The sequence below is a fragment of the Neovison vison genome, chromosome 5 (genome assembly GCF_020171115.1).
Source record: "Neovison vison isolate M4711 chromosome 5, ASM_NN_V1, whole genome shotgun sequence".
NCBI lineage: Eukaryota > Metazoa > Chordata > Mammalia > Carnivora > Mustelidae > Neogale > Neogale vison.
The window spans coordinates 133,580,276-133,600,501 of NC_058095.1; the positions used below are offsets into that span (position 1 = coordinate 133,580,276).

The 20,226-nt window shown below is 41.1% G+C and overlaps 1 protein-coding gene across 3 annotated transcripts in view; it reads right to left on the reverse strand.

Moving 5' to 3' along the window:
- Nucleotides 1–1,713: 1,713 nt before the first annotated feature.
- Nucleotides 1,714–20,226, reverse strand: part of KLF12 (Kruppel like factor 12) — a 612,181-nt gene continuing 593,668 nt past the window's right edge. For all 3 annotated transcript variants that reach the window (XM_044249872.1, XM_044249871.1, XM_044249873.1), the window contains one exon: nucleotides 1,714–11,566. In XM_044249872.1, coding sequence (XP_044105807.1) covers nucleotides 11,385–11,566 — 182 coding nt within the window. In that variant the 3' untranslated portion in view covers nucleotides 1,714–11,384. The remainder of the gene's footprint in view (nucleotides 11,567–20,226) is intronic.

A 20,226-nucleotide genomic window follows, 5' to 3' on the forward strand; every position in this document is an offset into this window, starting at 1 on the left:
GTCTATCCTTATGATAAAGTTTCCTGGGATGAACTGAAAAAAGAAACAAAAAACGTAACTAGGGAGCTGGTTTGACTGTTAGCTGGCCTAAAGCGGACTTTTGGAAAATCAGGTCGAAGACATAAATTTAACGTCGAACTTACTGTTCTGTTACAAAGTCATACCCAAAATGAAGTAATTGAACGAATTAGGTTCAGCCTTACAAGTTACTACCATGCTTCATTCACCCCAGTGTGGAACAAGGCAGACCTCTCTAATTTATTGGGCTCTGCCTTAATGGAATCTGTCTAACATGGCATCGCTAGAATCTTCACAAATAATTTAGCAAAAATGCACTTATGGTTTATTGCCTCAATTTTCAAAAAAACCTTATAATCTTTTAGTGAGTGATTTCTTTTGCCGAGTTGGGATTGTGATCACCATGGAAGTATCAGGAAAGTTCTGACTGGGGGAGACCCCTTCAGAGTGCTCAGAACAGCCAGCTTTGGGAAGGTCAGAGCAACAGGGCACAGAATCTCCATCCTGATGCCAAAGAAGCGTGTTTGGATGGGGATGGGGTGGGACGCACTCCCCCGTGGCTCTCTCCACAGGGTCTTCGAGTGGCACAGAGCGACTTTGTAGAACTCCAGGTTCATTTGGAAATGGATTTCTGTCAGTAATAAAGTGAGCCCCAAATGATTTCAGTCTCTGATTTTTACGAGTTCTTAAATTACACTCTGGTTTGTGGAGTCTGAGATGAAGGGTAGTATTTTGTTCATTTTTTTTTATATTTGTATGTACATATATAATCAAAGGTATTTGTTGACTGCTTCTACGATACTGAATGCACTTAACTCTCTCTCTCTCTCCCACCTCAGCCCCTGCTCCCCACCTTCCACCCTGTCTCCAGCCCCATAACCCATAGCCCCTTAGTGGCTAAGGACACCAGTCCTGCAACCAGACTGACTGGGGCAATTGCTTAAACTCAGTGCCTTACTTTTTTCTTCTGTAAAAATTAAGAAATAACAGAACCTAACTCAGAACTTTCATAATGAATAAAGAGGAACAAATATAATGCTTAGAACACTGCCAAGCATCTATGAAGTTTTATTATTACAATTTTAACTATCATCTATCACCTTTCTGTAGAATTGTTAGTAGTATTGACTAGCATTCTCATTGTGGAATGGATTTTTCTTGTAGATCTTCAATGGAAAGACACCATGCAGGAAGATACTTACCTAGATTCTTCAAGTGCTTATTTTAGCAATTATTCAAAAGATTTTCTACTCATTAATAATCTTATTTTCAAAGCCTCATAATCCAGTTTTCTTAAAAATATACAGAAATTAGCTTTGGCATGTGCTAGATGGATCATTCTGTACGTAGAAGATACAAAAAATCTGAAAAAAATAATTCATTCAATTATAGAGATTCCATTTTCAGCTCCGAAAGGTGTTAACTTTTTCATATCACTTCATATTTCTGGACCACTTTTTAGTTTTATATTCAGTAAACTATTACGTTAGGAATCCTTCTTTAGATGCTCATTGTTATGAGGAAAAAAAAAACCCAACCCTGTTCATTTTTGGGTACACGCTGTATCTCATTCTGTGCTTCAAATCACTATACACAAGTGGTAAAACTTTTCATAACAAAGGTTTAATTAGAATGGTTAATAACTATGATTTCCAAAGTGTCTGAGTCAGCCTTAGTAATAATTAGGGAGTTTTGTTCCATACAAAATGCTTTATTTAACCTTCATGCCTTCATTCAGATAATTATACAAATGCATACAGTTAAGGTTTAAACTCTATTTCGGTTCACAGCTCAATTCATAGGAAAGTTGAATACAGAAAAGCAATGCACCAACAGAATATGTCTGAGACACCATTAAAAACGATAACACTTGTTCATTTAAATCTCTGAGAATAGACTGGAATAATCATCCTCTGAGAGAATCTCATTAGGAGGGTCTCCCTTTACATCATCATAGGGCAAAAAAAAAAAAAAAAAAAAGAAAAAAAGAAAAAAGAAAGAAAAAAGAAAAAAAAAGAAAATCACCATTTTACAGTAAAAGGAAAAAAGCTCTGAGTATATTTACAATACATACACTATACATAAATACAAGAACAACACTTACATAATATTAATAAACTTATAACAGGGGTTGCCTAAACACTACAGAGTATATAAATGCAGAGGAAACTATTGGGAAATTAGATCTTTAGATAAGCTGGAGAAATAAATTCATTTGCAATTAAAACTCTGAACAGAAAACCAAATGAAGATCTAAGAAATGAACACCTTTGCTTGCCAGCATCACTGAGGGGGGAGTGGTGGTGTCCTTTAGTGTGTAGGACCTCCTGTGGGCATTCTAACTCTCTGGGGTCAGAGACCCAAGAGTCCTTCGTGAAATTACATCTGTTAAGTGAGTGAGACGCAGCACATCTATTCAATTTGCTGTTCAGAGGCTTTTGAGCCTAGAATAACTGTTTTTTAAAGTAAAGGACGTTTTTGTATCTTTCCACAGATGGATCTTGTGATCCAGTCATCATGTATAATGAGCAAAGTGTCAAGGAAAAGGAAAAAAAGATACCTGCTTGATTTGGCCAAAGATGCTATTTTTCTTTATTCCCATCTATTTTTTTTTCAAATATGAGTGAGAGATTTATTCAGAAGAACGTGACGTCTGAACTGACCCCCCCATGCCAAGAGCAGCGTCTAGACTACTACTAATTATAACTAAGTCATTTTAAGTGGCAGGTGGGTATCTTGAAGGTGGTCTGTTCTCATTGTTTCACAACACAGAAAGTTCTGAGTACATTCTTCAATGGACAAACACGAATCTGCTGGTTTCTTTCTTTCTTTTTTTTTTTTTAAATGAGCATGTTATGATACACATAATTGCATTATGATGTAGGATGACATAATACATAAGACGATGTTTTCAAGCTGGTTTTGGAAGTAGTGATCTCGCATCCACAGAGAGTTGGTTTGCCAATGATGCAATGTGTCCCACATAGACATGGACAAAACAATACAGCCACCATTCCATGGGCGGGGGTGTGTGAGGGGGGGAGATGGTGATTTTTTAAAAAATGGATTTTTAAACACAACAAATTGCGGACAGACAAGTTGATAGGAAAGAGCCTTGAATATAGGCACCAGTGCCCCAGTTCAACAATACCCATCCAAAGTAATGAAGTTTGAGGAACAAAATATATATTGCTGTCTAATGTAATTACAAAATCCTGCAATGGGAAAAGTAGAAACACAAGTAGGGCAAAAGCATTTCTTTGTAATGTTTTATGCCTATCTTTGGAGCCTGAAATTAGCAAAGGGAAGATGTTAGTGTGTCCCTAAAATGTCTTACTTTTTGAATACTTGAGCATTTTGACTAGAATTTGACCCAAATCCTATCCTCCTCTTCACCCTCATTTCTCCCCAAAAATGAATCTCTGTCAAAGTCTTGGTGGGCCCACTTTGGAAAAAGGAAGATTGTGTTCACCCAGTCCCTGGTTCTTGCTTTGCACAAAGGGCAGACTCTGTGGTCTCAAACATTTACAATTTCTAGAGATGAAACCCAGAAAGAAAAACAAAGTCCTGATGTGACTATTGCCACTATCCATCTCTTTCAACTCACTTCAAGTTGTGGTTTGGTTGTTGAGAAACTGTTGCTTGTGAAACCCAATTAATGGGGAAAAGAGCCCCTTCCTGCGGGGCTCGTGCACACAGAACACTTGCTCTCAGCATAGAAGGGAATTTGTTTATACAGGTTTTATCTCTTCCCTCGCCAAGGAGCAGGGAGAAAGATCATAATTCAGGAGATTCATTTTCAGAAGAAAGAAACACCATGAGAAATGACATTCTCTTGATGTTTTCTAAGCCCATTAGTATTTCCATGAATCAATAGTGTCAGGGAGCTTGTAACACCGAAAAGGGGTGGGGGTTGACTCCTCTGATGTTGGACAGCTTCTTACACAAAATTCAATTAAACTAACAACAATACTATAATCAAATTATCCATAAGACTATTTAAAACATTCTGAGGTGGTTCCGTCAGGTGAGAAATCGGAAAAGGCATTCTCCGTTCTCTCTCATTGCTCAGCATCTAAATGGTTGTGATTGCCACCCCAAAAACAGCCACAAAGAGTGGGCTCTGTCAGTAATTATGCGTTTGAAGGAGGTGAAGACTTCAAATGCAATTTGAGCAGATTCTAGAAGGTCTGCAGGTGGAAAGATTTTTACTATGCCTACAGAGAAATATGGGGAATGGAGAAGACCCACTATGGCAACATGCCACCCACGAGGGGAGAGTGTTCATGATTTGGGATCTCTAGGCCAAACATTTGGGAGGAAAGTGACAGGTTCAGGGAGACTGGTCATTGCTGTTTGTTTACAATGATCCTTCATGCATGACTTTCCAGGAAAGGACTGATTTCAAATCTTACCTACCACTGTCCTATCATGTGCTGCCTTGTACTTGGAAAATAGGACTACCTGGCCATAAAACAATTTCAGTGAAAAACAGGACAACATGGCTGCTGGGAAGGCATGCGCAGTGTGGTGCAGGGGGAAGAACCCCAGCTGCAGAGCCAGAGGTACGTGGCTTCACCTTCCCACTCTGCTGTTCAGGGTTTCTGTGTTTGTCGGCGACTCAGCCAACTCTCTCTGTGCTTCCATTTCCCAACCATGAAATACAGACCTGTCTAGGGGTTAGTGTGTCCAAAAGTGGTCTAGGTGAAGGCTTGGTGTAGAGTAAGGCTTTAAGAAAGAAGAGCTATTGTTTGCATGGTTTGCTGAAATTTGGACCTTCTCACTTGGTACTTCTAGACACCTTGCAGAAAACAGCCCAATCAGAAGACTTGCCTTTGGGGAGATTAAAGAACCCAGCCCCTTTCCTTTGACATTTCATTCGTTCTTTGACACCCTATCCTGACACATTTCCTTCTTTCTGAAACTTAGAGGAGGAAACGGTTGATGATTTCCTAGACCTGTGGTCTGGTTCTAGAGAGGTACGTAGGTAGATCACTACCTATCAGGGTGGTCTTCACTGTCTAAAACCTGAGTGTTTAATCACAGTTAGACTTTTAAAAATTGCTTTTGTCGAATGTTTGGCTCTGAAAGAATGTAATTTGACTGGTAGCCCTCAATAGCTTGTTTGGGTGGATCTGTGCTCTGAGATGGTAAGGCTGGACAATTTCCAGGGTTCTTGTCTATTCGTATAATTGCATTGTATATTTCTATTCATGACTCCACGTCTAGAAGTAAAATAATCATAGGAAAAAGTCGGGAAGTTCTGAATGGAACTCTGGTAATTTCCCGGACCAACTCCAAATCTTGGTTAAAGCTAGGCTGACCGAGTGTCAGCAGTCTTCAGTAGACTTTTTAGGGGAGAAATGATGGTGTGGATATTCATTCCAAAATGGTTCTTGTATGATAACAGCAAATATTAGGGAAAAAGGAAATGAAGAAATGTAAAGATGAATCTGTGCCTTTGATATTAGTGGACAAAACAAAGTAGAACAAACAAATCTCTCTAGTGTTTTGCTCTAAATAAATCGGGCTTTTGTTAACTGAGCAACACTTTTTTGAGCCACGCACAGTGCTTTGCACGTTTGGGGCAAATCCGTGAAGTTTTTATCTGACAGTTATAATTGCCATATGCCAGAATGTATGTTGAGGAGAACCTTAACATTCAGATTTGCATTCTTACGTTCTGTAAGTAGGATTAAATTAAGAAATACGAACAAAACCAAGATTAGGAATATTTAAAAATCACAAAAGAATTTTTGTGATTATGCAAACATATTCAGTTTACTACGTGCATATATTTAGTCGGGGTGTGTGTGTGTGTGTGTGTGTTTCCCAAGTGTGGAGGAAAAACCCAGTGTAATGAAGAATTATTGCTGTGTAAAAGTATAGGAATATCTCATTGGTCATAATGTCTATTGACAGGCACTTTCAGCTTTTAATTCATTTCTGAAAATGGGCATTAGCTTATTCCTATTGCCAGTGTAGATTCAGTTAACATGTGGCCATAACCATAGCTCTTCATCTTGTCAACATGTAGCTACGCTTCAAACTCTTCATTCCCTCTGCAATTAAACAAGAATAAACACCTCACCGTTGCTTTGTCGTTTTCCGTTCTCGTCAAGAACTAGTTGAAAAGAGGAGCCTGGGTGGCTCCGTCCGTGAAGAACTAGTTCATTGAGGAGGAAGATAATGGAGAAAAGAGAACAATTGCTAGAAGCTTCTCCTTAGCACAAGTAAAATCCGATGCAGCTATTTCCCCCTTTCCAGGCAAAGACATTTTGAATTTGGAATCAGTTGTTTGCAACTTAAAATGACTTCATTGGGTTTTAAACCATCCTGGCTCAATGGAGACGAGTGGCCACTCCATTCTGTCAGAGCACAAGGAATGTGCCCTGCCAAAGGAGAACAGAGTTCCCATGGCAATATTGCTAATTGTAAGATATACAAGGCATATCTGAACAAGTTTCTTTTTTTTTTTTATTGTGATGAAAACTAGAAGCTCTTTTTTTTTTCCCAACATACTTCATCAAACTATTTACAACCTCTGTAAAATTTGCGAGTTTGAAAATACTTTTCCACTATCACATATGTTTACGAATACAGCAAAATATTTTCACTCTATTTTTTTTAAAGATGCAGTATCCTCCTATTTCATTTTCTTACGAAAATCTGAATTTCTATTGCAACTGCACAGTATTCAGCATAAAGTACCAATGGACATGGGTTGCTAAACAGACATTACTCTATAATGAAGCTGTGAAAATATAGCATTTTTAAATTTTTATGTACACCTCTTAACTATAAAATGCAGGCAAAGTCATATATAGCATCATAAGCTGATTCCCTAATAAGGTAAATAACTTACATCTCTAGACAGCATGGATTATTACAAATTCATTCTTTTAAAAAAAGTTCTTTGTTGATATTTGCTGGCCCACTGGCTGCCGTGTGTGTTGGGGGTGCCTGTATGGGTAAGTGGAACGCAGTGTGGGGACAAGCAGAAATGCATATGGAAGACGCGACTTACCAAACCCCTTTCCTAGATGAGACCAAATCAAATGGAAAGACTAGTTTTAATGAGATGCCCTACCTCAGAAAAACTGAAGAAAGAGATCTGGGCAATGAAGTTAGAGAATACATTTACCTCCTCCATGTACAGGCGTGAGTGCGGAGCAGAAGCGAAGGCTGGGCTATGGACTATGAGTATTAAGGCTTCCCGGGCCTAATGTGATCCATGGGAATTCTCTCCCGCTCAGTCCCTCATGTGAAAACTCAACATGTCGTGGGTGTTGGCATTCTGAACACTGCTGAAACTCTGTCTGTCCTCGTTGTGTGAGGACACCTTTATAACAACATCGTGGCCACATTTCTAAGCAGTCATAACAACAGGACAAAGGCGATTAGTTAGTATATCTGAAGGCCTCACCTCACCGGATTTATTCAATGGCAGCTTTGGTAAGTATAATAAATAAAGTAATGAATAAGGAATACTGCATCTTTATCCATATACATGTCACCGTTCGAATGAACTGATTTCAAAGTGCAGAATTATATTTATGTTTAAAACACAACTGGCAAAATTTGAAGTTTTTTAAAAAAAAGGTGTATAAAAGGAAACACAATCTTTGTATAAGCTATTCCAAATTTCAACCACAAGGAGAATGGCCTTTCTAATCACCTAGAATTGGCATTTGTAAACACTGTAGCATCTTATAAGTTCTTTCCCCCTCACGATCCTCTTCCTATTTTCCACTTAAACTCTCAAGTGAATAAAAAGTGCTCTTTTTAAAAATGCAGTTTGTATTACTGTTGCTCCACTGCTTTTGAAAATAAATGTCCTATAGTGTTTTGTCAAAGGGACGGCAGGCAGTAGGATACTCCTTATGGGAAAGCCATTAGGAAGTTTAGTCTAAACGTCTTAATAGAACTTAAGACAAGCCATCAAGCAGGCTTCCCGGAGTCCACACATAACTGACCGGATGAGGCCGGAGGCCGATGGGGAAGCGTGAGGCTGCTTCCTAACAACCTAAGGTCAGAATACGGGGAGGGAATCTGTTAGAACCTCAGGGTAACCTGTAACTTTTCAAAGAACGTTAACTGCCTTGAACTCCATCTCTACAACGCACAGAGACCTCCAGGCCTGCTGCAGCTTCTCAAGCCACCACGGCCGTCTGCGGAGAAGTTCTCAACACGCGCACATGTCCAGCTGCGAACTGAACAGCTCCAGAGTTAAAACCAAAGAATGCTTCTAGTTAGGGGATGGACAAGTCCTGTGGATTCTGTGCCTTTTCTGGTGTTCATCATCTACTACTGTGCTTTTCTAAAAGAGGCTAGAATGGACACAGATGAAATGAGGAGGCTTCTCCACGCCTGAAGATACTCCTACCTGAAAACCCAATTCCTTCTCTCCCCAACCGCTTTCCTTTCCGAGGGGGAACATTAGTAGAAAACTCACCAGGGAGAATTTGTTATGTTCCAGGACGAGCCCTGGGGAAGTTTCAGTCCTGGGGTGAGATCAGCTACTCACTCACTCACTGTTTGTGCTTGGATCCCTCTTTAGAAGTATCGAGCATGTCAAGGGGGTGGAGGGGGGTTGGGAGATGGCAGAACGCCGACAGTTTTAGCGGTTAACTTACCATCTCAGTCTGATTTCCACTCTCAGAGGGTGAGGAGAAAAAGCTCACTTCCCTGAACCCTTCCTATGTGATCAGAGAGGAGCAGCCCATTTAGTTCTGTGCTAAATTTAAATCAAGCCGTCACTCAGGAAACTCCCACTGCCTGTCAGTTCTATGAATTCTAAAAACCATTTCTACCTGTGACACTCTCAAGACATCTCTTTGCACAGAAGAGATCGGCCCGTCCTCTGAGAGCAGGCAGAATGGAGTCAAGTCTACACCGCTGCTGGGCAATTCACCTACTGACTGCCAGCCAGGTTCCAGGACCAGGAAAAGGGAGGGTGGCTTGGCTGTGTTGGCCACTCTCCGTGTACTTTGCCAAGGGTCACAGGCAATAAGAAGTAGGAATTGTATACAGTACAGATAAAAAAACTTTCCAGTTGGTAAAAAAACAAAAAAACCAAACCAAACAAAACAAAACAAAAAACCCCCCAAAACAAAAAGCCAAAAAACCAAAAACAAAACAAAACAAAAAAACCACACACACAAAAACAGTGCTTGGTGGGTAATAGATTATGTAGCAAAAAAAGTTATTTATCAATAGACTCGAAGCCCTTGTTCGAGGGAAATTGCCTGATGAGTTTTTCAGACCTGGCAAAAAATGCAGAGCACATAGTTTTGAAGATAGAATTTGACCTGAACATCATTATGCTGTTGCTTGAACATTTAAAACAATTCCTTTAAATACCATCCAACATGAATTGTCCTTGTTTCAATGATTTATCGTTCCTTGCTTCGTCAGAATAAGATTCTCTGAATTAGGGGATGATCCTAAAAAGGATAGTTCTGCCACAGGAAATTATTTCAGAATGTTCAAACATTTAAAAACGAGCTAGGAATATTGTGAGGTTAATTTGTGCAATTCCCCAAATCAAGTGTTTGTAATTAAAATACATTGCAAAGGTCTATGCTGGCAAACTTTTATATCTAAGCTATAAAAAATCTTAACAACGACAACAACAATAACAGAAAAGGTCACCAAGCCCCTTAGCCACATACAGCTGAAAGAAGAACAGCTTTTAGTGGGGGAAAAAAAAATATGATAATTTTTCTGAAAGAATGCTTGTTGGTGATGTATTGCTTTGTTTACTGTCTACTGCACTAGTCGCAAGAAAGGCTCATAATTTTGGGGGGTTGACGGGACTGTCATTTCCCCTCACGCTCAGCACGGAATGAGTGGGTTCAACATCCCTGTCTGTGTCAACGCAGAACCCCTGGGGTCTGATACAGTTTAGAAAATGAAATCTGTATAGAAGAACCTAATGGAGAGTCACTTAGCCTTGGCTCTCCAAGTGAGGAAACTAGCACCATGTTAGGCTTTCCTCGGGGAGTACTCCCTTTCCACTGACTCGGTTCCAAGGAGGACTGACCCCTTAACCCAAGGGTTAATTCCCTGCTATGCCTCCTTGGCCTTTCTGTTCACCAAATAACTGTTTTCAAACAAGAAAAGGGGAGCATAATCTTTAATTGTGGTATTCCACCAAGCAGGACAACAAAATCAGCAGAAAGATTACCTCAGGGCTGTCCCTGAAACCAAGACCGCTAAACCACTGGGGTGTTTTTTACAATCCCTTTAGTAAGTATGAAAATTGTGGTAACGTGAGTCCTCAGTGAAGTTATTGTAGGAAAGTCCTTTTATTCATTATTGCTTTTCTCCTCAAGAGGCGCTTTATCCCATCTCTGCTTTGTCTTATTTTTCATGTTCACTGACTTTGCCCGAGCAGCCCCACCTCTTACCTTGGTGCCGGTGTGTCTAAGAAAGTTTTTTTTTTTCCTTCCCCCTGATTCCTTGTAATCAAATACTAGGGGCAGGACGAGATGATGCCTAGGTGACAGGACACTGCGATTTGAAGTGGGGCAGTAGTTTTTTTTGTTTGTTTGTTTTTTGTTTTTTTAAGACAGGCTCTTCCTATTCAACTACAGAACACCTCGGTGCCGGTCCACGCCAGGGCAGACGCTGGCACTAGGCTCCACCTGAAATGTCGCTGCCCCTCTGCTCCGACAGATGAACAGAACGCAATCGAAACAAAACAGAAACAATCAACGACAAACAAATGAAAGATTCAATGTCGGTTTCTCTTCAGGGCACGGCCTAATGACAAGTGGCGGGCAGCGGGACGGCCAAGGGCCACCTGAGGGCCCCTTTCTTTTCAGGTCATGGAACTCTCCAACAGGCTGCTTCTTCTCTACTTCCATGCTGCTCGCTGGAAACAGACTGGGTGTGTGTTCTAGCTTACTGAGACAGGAACTAAAATTTCGGTACAAAGAAGGGGGCAGGGTGGGGGGGGGTGCGGGAGAAGAATCCCAATCTGAAAGGTCCTGCTCTAGCCATCGGCTGGTGATAGGTGACCTTTAAGGGATCGATAACAAAACGTCTGACAGCTCAGAAAACGTACAAGCTACAAACATCTTGGAACGGCAGAGTACACGGCACGGGGAAGCAGTGCCTGTCTCTCCAGCGTTTGTGTCACGGATCTCCCAGGCCAGCGTGAAGACGTTTCTCGTGCAGTCGCGATGGGGGTTACCTTCAGACCGAAAGGAGAAGGGTTCCTTCTTGTTCCTGCTCTGGTTTCAGACATCGTGGGATGGTGACGCCCTTTTGCGTTAACACTGTGGAGGGGATTCAGCCCTGCTGAATGGGGTGCCGCTAAGAGACCCAGCTCTTACGCTCAGCTGGACGGGAAGCACTCCTCACACCAGCATGTGCCTCCGGCGGTGCAGGGCCAGGTGGTCTGACCGGGAGAAGCTGCGATCACAGTCCGCGCACTTGAACGGCTTCACGCCCGTGTGTTTGCGGTAATGCCTTGTCAGCTCGTCGGAGCGAGCGAACTTCCAGGTGCAGCCTTCCCAGGTACACTTGTAGGGTTTCTCTCCTGGAAGAAAAAGGGACACACGCTTTGGGTGCTCCGACACTTGCCCCCAAGAACCAAGCCAGCACTAGGGGTGGGGACACTGTCCCTCTCCGTGGGGTTTCCGTGTGGTCATCTTTGGTCGGGAAGCCTCTGCACCCTGCCAGCGGGGTGGGGTGGGGTGGGGTGGGGTGGGGGTCAGTCAGGTGGGGACAGGGAGCGCGTTCCATCGCCTCCCTCCCGTGGTGACATCTGGCCAGTTAGTTCTTTAACTCTTGCCTCCTCAGTGACGGGGACGGTACTTTACGGTCAAAGCATCCAAAGGGCCAGACTGATCACTACGCGATATAACCACAACTGCTTGACTAAAGAGGCATTCTAGCTTCTGCCTAGGCTGATCTGGCTCGAATGCAGACACTCACGAAGAACTATATAGGGTCATTAATTACAGTTGGTTTCAATACCCCTCCCCAAATGTGCATCACTTAGATGGTTTAAGGCTATTTTAGGACACAATGTCCATTTATCGGTCATGGGGAATAGGCACAAAATCTCGTGGAAAGGTAAAAGCATTCCTCTGCTCACCAGAAATTAGGTATGAATGAAGCACATGTCACTCATAAACATCTAGTTTTTGCTTATCTATTGGAAAAGAATCCTAGATAGCTTACAAGTGTAAAGTTTAAATACTCTTTTCAGTGATTTAATTAGGGTGAGCCCTGAAGAATCATCAAGTTGGTTTCAGTGTTGAAACTCATGGTGAAAAGCCGTCTGAAGAAGTATGTAATTTGACCGGGTCCTTCAGTCAACTTGTAAGGACAGTAAAATATGCAAAGGCTTTGCTGGGAAAAGATACACTATCCATTGTCCAAATGAACTCCCAGGGGGAGAGAGACAATGGTTGACCCAGGTGTGGGTTTTTTTTTTGTTGTTGTTGTTGTTCCTGACTCTCATTCAGAATGGATGCCCTGTCCCCATGCAACCCCACAAAAAGTGATCTCTCCTGTTCCTCCCATCAAATAGTCAACAACAGGCGTCCTGGCCACACACAGTCTTTGGTCAAAAGGGCCTAAGATAGGAAAGGGAGCTTTTTGCAGATTCCTATGCATAGAGCTGGAGGGTGAGTATTTTTAACCCCACTTTACAGATGAGAAAACTGAGGCTCAATGTAGTGAGGTAACTTGCCAGTGTCAGAAGAAAAAAATGTACTTGGCTCCAAATCCAGTGCTTTTCACTGTGCTGCAGTGGAATGCATAGTTTTTTCCCATGTAAACTTTGTCACACCCTCAAAGTTATTTCTACTTTCTCAGGTATTCCCAAATCATTCATTTCTTACTTATATCATGTACCGCAATGTATCAAAAAAGTTTTATTCTCCTCCACCCGTTTCTGAATACATGGAGGTCAGTGCCTCTACCATTTCAATATCCTTGGAGCCTAGAGTAAGTATCAAACAAATGCTTGTATGAATTAGTGAAACTGACGCGCACACACACACACACACACACACACACGGAACCACTGCGCCCTATAAATGAGCGGACAGGTGATGCCTACATGGGAGAACCAGTCTGTACTGGACCCAACAACTTCCATTCAACCCTGAAATAAATGCTATCTATACGGGTCCTTTTAGGATCAAGTGACCCTTTCAGAAGTGAGTGAATAGCACAGACCAGTTAAATCCAGAAATATTGATGCATTAACTGTGGGCCTCAGAAAGCTCCAGCTTACTCTGAAAGGGCTCCTTTCCAGGAGAAGCCTACTGAGTGCAATAACCCAAAACCTCAACCGCTGACTCATTCTAGATGCCCTACAGAGACAAAAATCTTCATTTGCAGGTGTCTACTGACCAAGTTGAACAGAAATTTAAAAAACAAACAAACAAAGAAATCAGAACCCCTAACTGAAAAAGATTGAGGGTCTCCTGCATAGTATATTAATGGCAACTGTTACCATGCTTTTATTTACATGTCCTCCCTGTGTGTTTGTGAATTCACATCAGGAGCATGGGTTCTAACAAGCTGAGCTGGACAGAAATCATGACTTCAAAAACACATCCATCTTTGGGACACTGTGCTCGGCTGGTGGCCTCTGTCACTAACAGGCATCTCCCAGTCCTCTCCAGACTGGAACCAGTCCAGAGTGCAAGGTTTGGAAAGGAAAGAAGAGTGCGTTTTCTTAATTGAAGGATGGATGCTCAAAGTGTCATATATGTTTGACTCCCTTTGCCATTCTGGATAGGGAGGAAGGGCACCCATAGGTGGGATAAGCCTGGAAAGTTAGCAGAGGCCAGGAGGGGACAAGAGCCTCCAGTGTCACCTCAGGAAGGATGGTAGAGTTTTGAATGGCCCACCATGGGGACAGTTTATTGTCTCAGGTGCTCTCGGAATTTCCTCATACACCTTAATATTACACCTTGTACACACTTAATATTCTCTAATTTCTTCCTCACAATTATAATAGTATAACTTTTCCTTCCATTTTGGCTGTTTAATAATGACACTTATGTCCTTTCTACTTGAAAATCTACAGCAGAGAGTGGCTCTTCGGGGCTAAATCTAGTCTGTGGCCTGCTTTTTGTGCAATCTTTGAGCTTAGAGTGGTTTTTATACTTGGTACGTGGTTGGGGAAAAAAAAAATCAAGAGGGCTATTTCACAGCATGTGAAAATTACATGAAATTCAAATTTCAGCATCCATAAATAAGTTTTTGTTGGAACAGGAGTCTCCATACTGTTTCAGGCTATCTGCACTGAAGGCAGAACCGAGCCCTGTGACAGAGAACGCATGGCCCGCGGTGCCTAGAAATTTACTATGTGGCCCTTTACGGAGAGTTTACTGACCGTGGGTGTAAGGGGTCACCTGAGCCTTCCGCAAGCTTCCTGATTATGTTAACTTACTGAATTGGGATACATAATGCACATTGTTAATTTGGGATGGGTGGTGAGGGAATATTTGGGCTTTAGAACAACCACTTATTCTCCTCATAGGACACCATTTAAAATTCTAAGAGCCCACTCAGTAATAAATACATATGATATTTCATGGCAAATACTTTAAATTGAGAATTCTGGACTGAGTGACTCTCTGAAAAGGCTCACTCAATCTGATCTGAGTTTTAAAAATATCTTTAGGATCTTCCCTGCTCCTTAAAAGATGAAGAAGGTCTTTCTTATAACAGGAAGGTCAGGATGGGGTAGGGTCAGGAATGTCTCTATATACTTTTATTAAAAGGTGATACGGGCAAGGAATGTTATGCTTAAGCTTTTATGGATATTAAAAAGAAAGTATACCTTTTTTTTTCTTTTTTTTTTTTTAAGATTTTTATTTATTTGACAGACAGATCACAAGTAGGCAGAGAGGCAGGCAGAGAGAGAGAGAGGAGGAGGAAGCGGGCTCCCCGCTGAGCAGAGAGCCTGACGTGAGGCTTGATCCCAGGACCCTGGGATCATGACCTGAGCAGAAGGCAGAGGCCTTAACCACTGAGCACCCAGGCGCCCCAGAAAGTATAAACTGTAAGAAATTTGCAAGGAAAATTCACTTATCACTCAGACAATTAAGTTTACTCTTATCTGGTAACCAAAAGAACAATGCTTCTACACAACCCCTTTACAAAGCCACTGCGAACCTTGACCAGTTACTATTCTACTGAGTCTGGGAAGGAAGGCACAGGAGGGAAGGATCAGAAACAGCTTAGCTGTATGGCATCATTCCTAATATGGACATTTCAGGAGGTGGGGCACAGGGGAAGCAGTAACTGATGGTAAGGCTATCTTCTGTAAGCCCACAGAGGCGGAGCAGGAAAATTGAGTGCAAAATCCAAGTATTCTGTGAGGTGGAATCCAGGGCAGTAAGCAATCCGGAAAAACAAGGCTGAGTGAGATGGGAAAAGCAGGTTGAAAGGCACAAACTACCAGTTACAGAGAAACAAAGTCATGGGAATACACGGCAATGGCAGGGTGACTATAGTTAGCAACACTGTATTACATATTTGAAAGTTGCTAAGAGAGTAGATCTTAATGAAAAGTTCTCATCACACACAAAAAAATCATCTGTATCTGTGTTGACAGATGTTACCTACACTTACCGTAGGAATCATTTCACAACCTATACAAATACTGAATCATGTCGTACCTGAAGCTGATTTAATGTCAGTTATATCTCAATAAAAAAAAAGAAAGACAAGGAATAGCTCTCAAAAATACGAGAGGCAGACATATCCCCTCTCTTGAATAAAACCACTGCAAATGATAAATAAGTTGATAAGTTATTAAGGGGCTAAGCGACAAGTGAAGGCACATATGAAGAATGTAAACCTTTTCCACTAGGGAGTGGGGAGGGAGAAAGCCTATCAGAAAAGAGTAAGCTTAACTGAGTGATAAGTGAATTTTCCTTGCAAATTTCTTATAAGAAGGTATACTTTCTATTTAATATTCATGAAAACTTAAGCAGAATATTCCTTGCCCCTACTGCTGCATTAATAAAACTGGAGTTTGCCTATTCTCTCCTCATGCTTAAAAAAAAGAGGGAAAAAAGAAAATGATTATCTTCTAATCTCTCTTCAAAATTAGAGGCTATGGGGGGTGGGGGAGGAGATGGCCACTCTGACCAGGTACAGGGCTGACCTCTGCCCCTCACTCAGGAGAGAACGAGGGTTTGATTATACCTGCCCACTACCTAGCATTTTATTAAAAAAAAAAAAAATCAATCAATGCTCTTTTTGGGCCAGTCAAGTTCTAGAAGTGGATACAAGAACAATTTTAGTGGCCACTGTATTGTATTCAACTATACATTGTATTTTACACTTGTGCCTTAAAGCAGTTTAAAGGATACGATCTTACAAGCAAATCAGGGTAACGGAAACTTCCTGATGTGAGTAAAAACTTATTAAATGATAAATATATTTGTAAGATGTATTGCAGTACGCATAAATGAACCCCGAAAGGATATAATGAGCAGACAGAATCTTTCTTCCACTCTGTCTTCTTTCCTTTAAAATCTTCCTAGAAAATAAAAAAACTAAATTTAATGTTAAGAAGTCAGCGTGGTAGGTACAGAATGGTTAAGTGTATTTTCCACGACAATTTTCCTATGGAGAGAGGTTGGCTTGGACGAAGAGAGGACTCAGTCCTCTCCCAGTCTGTGCTTCTCCCGCACATAGCTGCTGGGCGTCAGGCTGATTGACAGTGACGGTAAACACGATTTCCAGTAATTTCTGCAGGAATTGTGAACTGCCCTTCAACGCGTTTGAATTGGATTTCAGTAAATGTGTTATTCAAACCTGTTTTCCCTAGAAATAAGCTGAAAATAAAAATAGCATGCCCACCTTCTTCCTTTTGTCGAATTCACAAGTACACTTAGCATCTCGAGTGGCAAAAATCTCTGAAAGCATGGTTAATATCCCTCAAAATAATGGGAAGTTTTGACTCCAACATCGGATCATCTTTGATTTTTGTTTCTCCTACTAATCCCATGAAATAATGAAATGACAGAAAATGGTATCGTGTATGTCTTTACTAATAAGTCTTAGTAGATAGTATTTCTTGGCTACACTGAGACATTAAGTTGCCAGTGTCTCAGGAAAACCAAAGGACACCATCTGGGTGATCAATTGGTAGCTTAATCCAATGCCATACCTTGGGAAGCAGTTTACTAACTTGTAGGTCTTCAGTTTTTAAAGCGTGAAGTTCTCCATGTCCCATAACAAATCCAAGCCATTTCCACACTTTGTGTTTAAAAAAAAAATAAAGAGAGAGAAGAAAAGAAAGGATCTGGCCATTTTTTGAGTACAATCTGTCCTCCTCTGTTCTTTAAAAAACCTGGAATACACTATGAGAACCACTGAAAAAGGAAAATGTGAACCAAAACTAATAGCAAGAGCTTCTATTTTTTAAAGTGGAACAGTCCTATAAAGATGAAAGAGAGAGAGAGAGGAAAAAAAAAAAGAACAAACAAGGAGGTTTGCAAAGTTTTGTTTTAAAACACTCTTTTTAACTGCACTTTCGGGGTTCAAGTTAAGTATAATTTTTTATGCAAAACTGCCTGTGTGTATGTGTGTGTGTGTGTGTGTTGTAGTCACAGGCATTATTTAAACAGAAGTCTAATTAAGTGTCCTGAGAAAATGAAAACTCACGTCAGGTTTTTTTTTTTTTCTTGCAACAGTCAACAAACTGATTTATTATGAGAACCCCTGTCTCTTTTAATCTTGGTTAAAGAAAAGGATTAAGAGTCACTAAATGCATTTCCATGACATTTACCCAGCAGAGGCATAATAAAGTCTAAAGAAAACAGCAGGTATTGAATGGATTCCCAAAACCCACGGAACAAAAATAACTTTTTCAGGTACCTCCCATCTCACCATCTGAAATGCTGAAAGGTAAATGTGTACTGAGACAAAAGACAGGTGCCCTTTCATATTAAAATGACGTGTGAGCAAGACTGAGGAGAGGAATGCGTCTTTGAAAAAGTCTGGGTCAAACAAAACAGCCATGTTCTCAAATCAGCTTCTCTCTAATATTTTCTCAAGCAACTGAAAAGGAACACCTTTTGCAACAGGAAGCAGAGGCATTTTTTTTTTTTCAGTTCAGAAGTGCATTTCTGAAATGTGTCCCTGTTTAACTTTTATAAAGTTACGGGGCCCCAGACGCTGACAAATGAGCTTCATTACACTCAAGGCTCAACATATTTTCTGTGACAATCTGTTTCACTTGAGGAATGGTATTTGCATATGGGGGGTGGGGGGGAGTGGACCAGAATCAAGATTCCTATCTTGTCTTCTGGTTTCTGTTACATTAGTTCATAAAAGTTCACCCTATTTTAGATCTGGGAGGAAATAAGTTACTTTTAAAATGAGGAAACAGAAACCTAGAGCTGAGATTATGCAGTGCCTGATTTGTTCTCTGGGTAGACGGGTAGACCGAGGCTGCCTTCCCTCTTGGTGGCGGTAAGGCCGCAGGAAATAGCACAGGCTTTGAAATCAGGCAGAAAGTCTGGCCAAACATTGGCTCAGTCATCGGCCAGCAATGAGACCTCAGGCTCAAGCGTTCAGCTTTCTGAAGCACTGTTTCCCCATCTGTAAAATGGACACACTATTCCTACACTTGTGAAACGAAGAAGCCCACGTAGCCAGTGACTGACAAATGATAGATTATTTAATTTTATAGTTATAAAATTCAAGATTTTTCTTTTTTTTTTTTTCCCTAGGACATAAATAAAGATAAAAATAGGTCCTGTTTGCTATTAAAAACAAATTAAGGGATTTCTGGTAATTGGATACCAATTTGATCTTGATTTTCCTAACATTTTAAAATATAAAGCTACTTTATAGGCCAAAGAGAACAATGTAGTATTCAATAATTTGTTGGATCTATTTGACCTTATCAAGTCAATCAAACACATTGTGTTTGAATTGTGAATTGTCTGGTCTGAGTTAACTGTCTTCTTCACGATGTGTAAATGAGATCAAGTGGATTTGGTCTTTCTTCCCCATGCAATTCCATAATGGCTATCTTTGATAAAAACAGAATGTGCCAAAGCACATAGCACTTTCTGTGCACCACACTTTGTTCTAAAGAACTTTATGGATGTGAACTTAACCAAGTTCCCAATGAAGTAGTTATAGTAACCAACCCCACTTCACCCAGAGTTGGTACGTGGTAGAGGTGGGATTTGAACCCTGGGAGTCAGACACCAGGGCCCTCAGTTTGAATCTCTCGTCTATATAGCCTCCTGACACTTCAAGTCACTGCTTTAATAAACCAGGCTATCTGGTCAGAGCTGGAGAAACAGGCTGAAAATGTGAATTAGTACTTACAGGACAGACAATATGTTAACACAGAGACACTAGTCCTTCTCATGTAGAAATCAAGTAAAAATGAACCAAAATATCCTATAATAAAAATATACTTTACTGAAAGCAAAAAGTTCAAGGTCTAAGGGTAATACTTTGTTTGGCTCTTCTGAGTTTCTATTTCCACATAGTGACAATATTTATTTTCCCATGTTTCTGGTTATACTTTCCTTTTTGTTTCTTTTGCACAGTATCCTTCCTTTACCTGTCACATAAAGGTTTGCCAAGATTTTGACTGACTTCTCACCTGCCTATGTTCTCCTTGGCTCCCGTGGCTTCCACCACAACTTGTAAGGAAGAGATTCCTAAGAGTCGACACCTCAGTCTCTCTCCTAAGCATTATCGAGATTTCCCAAGTGGCAGTTCAAAAGCCATCTCAACCATTGCGACCAAAACTCTATTCAGCATCTACCATCTGAATAAGACAAGTTTCTCCTTCTGTTTTGCTAAGTGGAAAGGAAGGCAATCCCACTTCCTCAGGTATCAGTCAAGTCATGAACTTCTTTAGCTGGGGGATTTCTTGGACTCCTCACTGTTACTCTCTGCTGTGCAACCTAATTATTCTACCTGTCCGTGCTGCCTTCCAAGTATCTGCCTGGCCTTCCTCTCCAGTTTATCCCTCCCGTGGCAGGTGGCCTGTCTTTAGGTTCTTGCCACCTTCCACCGAAACCAACGTCTAATGATTCTGTTTCCCTGTCTTATGTGCTACCCACTCCAGTACCGTCTGCACTACTTGGAGGAACATTTTCTCAAACACAGACTGATCATGTAGCTCTTGGGACCCTGGACACACTCATACTAAACTCTCATCACACCCTACTGTGATTGCTGGTT